The 813-nt window shown below is 58.5% G+C and overlaps 1 protein-coding gene across 1 annotated transcript in view; it reads right to left on the minus strand.

Moving 5' to 3' along the window:
* LOC104468255 (pre-rRNA processing protein FTSJ3-like) overlaps positions 1-813 on the minus strand; it is a gene marked incomplete at its 5' end in the record, with an annotated part of 5,007 nt that overhangs the window by 2,469 nt on the left and 1,725 nt on the right. Inside the window, 3 exon segments of the mRNA XM_010082312.1 lie at positions 84-219; positions 505-666; positions 756-811. Of these exon segments, the coding sequence (XP_010080614.1) occupies positions 84-219; positions 505-666; positions 756-811 (354 nt within the window).

An 813-nucleotide genomic window follows, 5' to 3' on the forward strand; every position in this document is an offset into this window, starting at 1 on the left:
AAGCTGCAGTCTGTCCCCCGTGGCCCTGACACTGTCCCAGCCCTGATGGCGCTGGGAGCCTGGCCTCTCCCTGCCCCACACACCGGGGTCTTGTGGATAGTCCGGAGGGAGAACATGCTGGTGTCATTGTCATCAGCGATGGAGACACCAGGGAGGTCCATCTTCAGCTCCACACGCTCACGCTGCTTCCGCTGTTCCTTCAGAATTTTCTTTTTCTTTCTAAGGCAGGCAAAGGAATGAGGCCACACTGGCCCCCGCCCCCATCCCAGTGGCTCTTCCACTGCCACATCGGTGCCAGATCTCCCCCAGGACTGGGGATCCAGCAGCACCATCATCACCCTGGGAGGGGTTCCCAACCCTGAGGACCCCAGACCCACAAACCCCATCCGCTGCCCACGGAGGGACAGGCTCTGACACAGCCACCCTCTGTCCCCATGGCTGGAGCCCCCCTGTGCCCTGCCACCCCGGTGCTCCCCCATCTCTCTTCATCTGAGCCATTTTTACCTCTTTAACTCTGCCAGCTCCTTGGCCTTCATCTCCGCCAACGCCTGCTCTACCTCCTCTTCTTCCTCTTTCACTGCCTCATCAGCTGTGGCTTTTGGCAACGTCTTCTTCTCCTTTTTCTCCTCCTCCTCTTTACCTTCTTCCTCCTCACCGGAGCTCAGGCTGCCAAAAGGAAAGACCTCAGACCATTTCTCCTCGTGGCAGGCCCATCCCGGCACATCAGTGCTCTGGGGCAGCCCCATTATCCCTACTTGATATCCAGCTCCTTCGCTTGCTCTTTCAGTTTTTTGGCCAAGAAACGCCGCAACT

The sequence above is a fragment of the Pterocles gutturalis genome, unplaced genomic scaffold (genome assembly GCF_000699245.1).
Source record: "Pterocles gutturalis isolate BGI_N339 unplaced genomic scaffold, ASM69924v1 scaffold24969, whole genome shotgun sequence".
Taxonomy (NCBI): Eukaryota; Metazoa; Chordata; class Aves; order Pterocliformes; family Pteroclidae; genus Pterocles; species Pterocles gutturalis.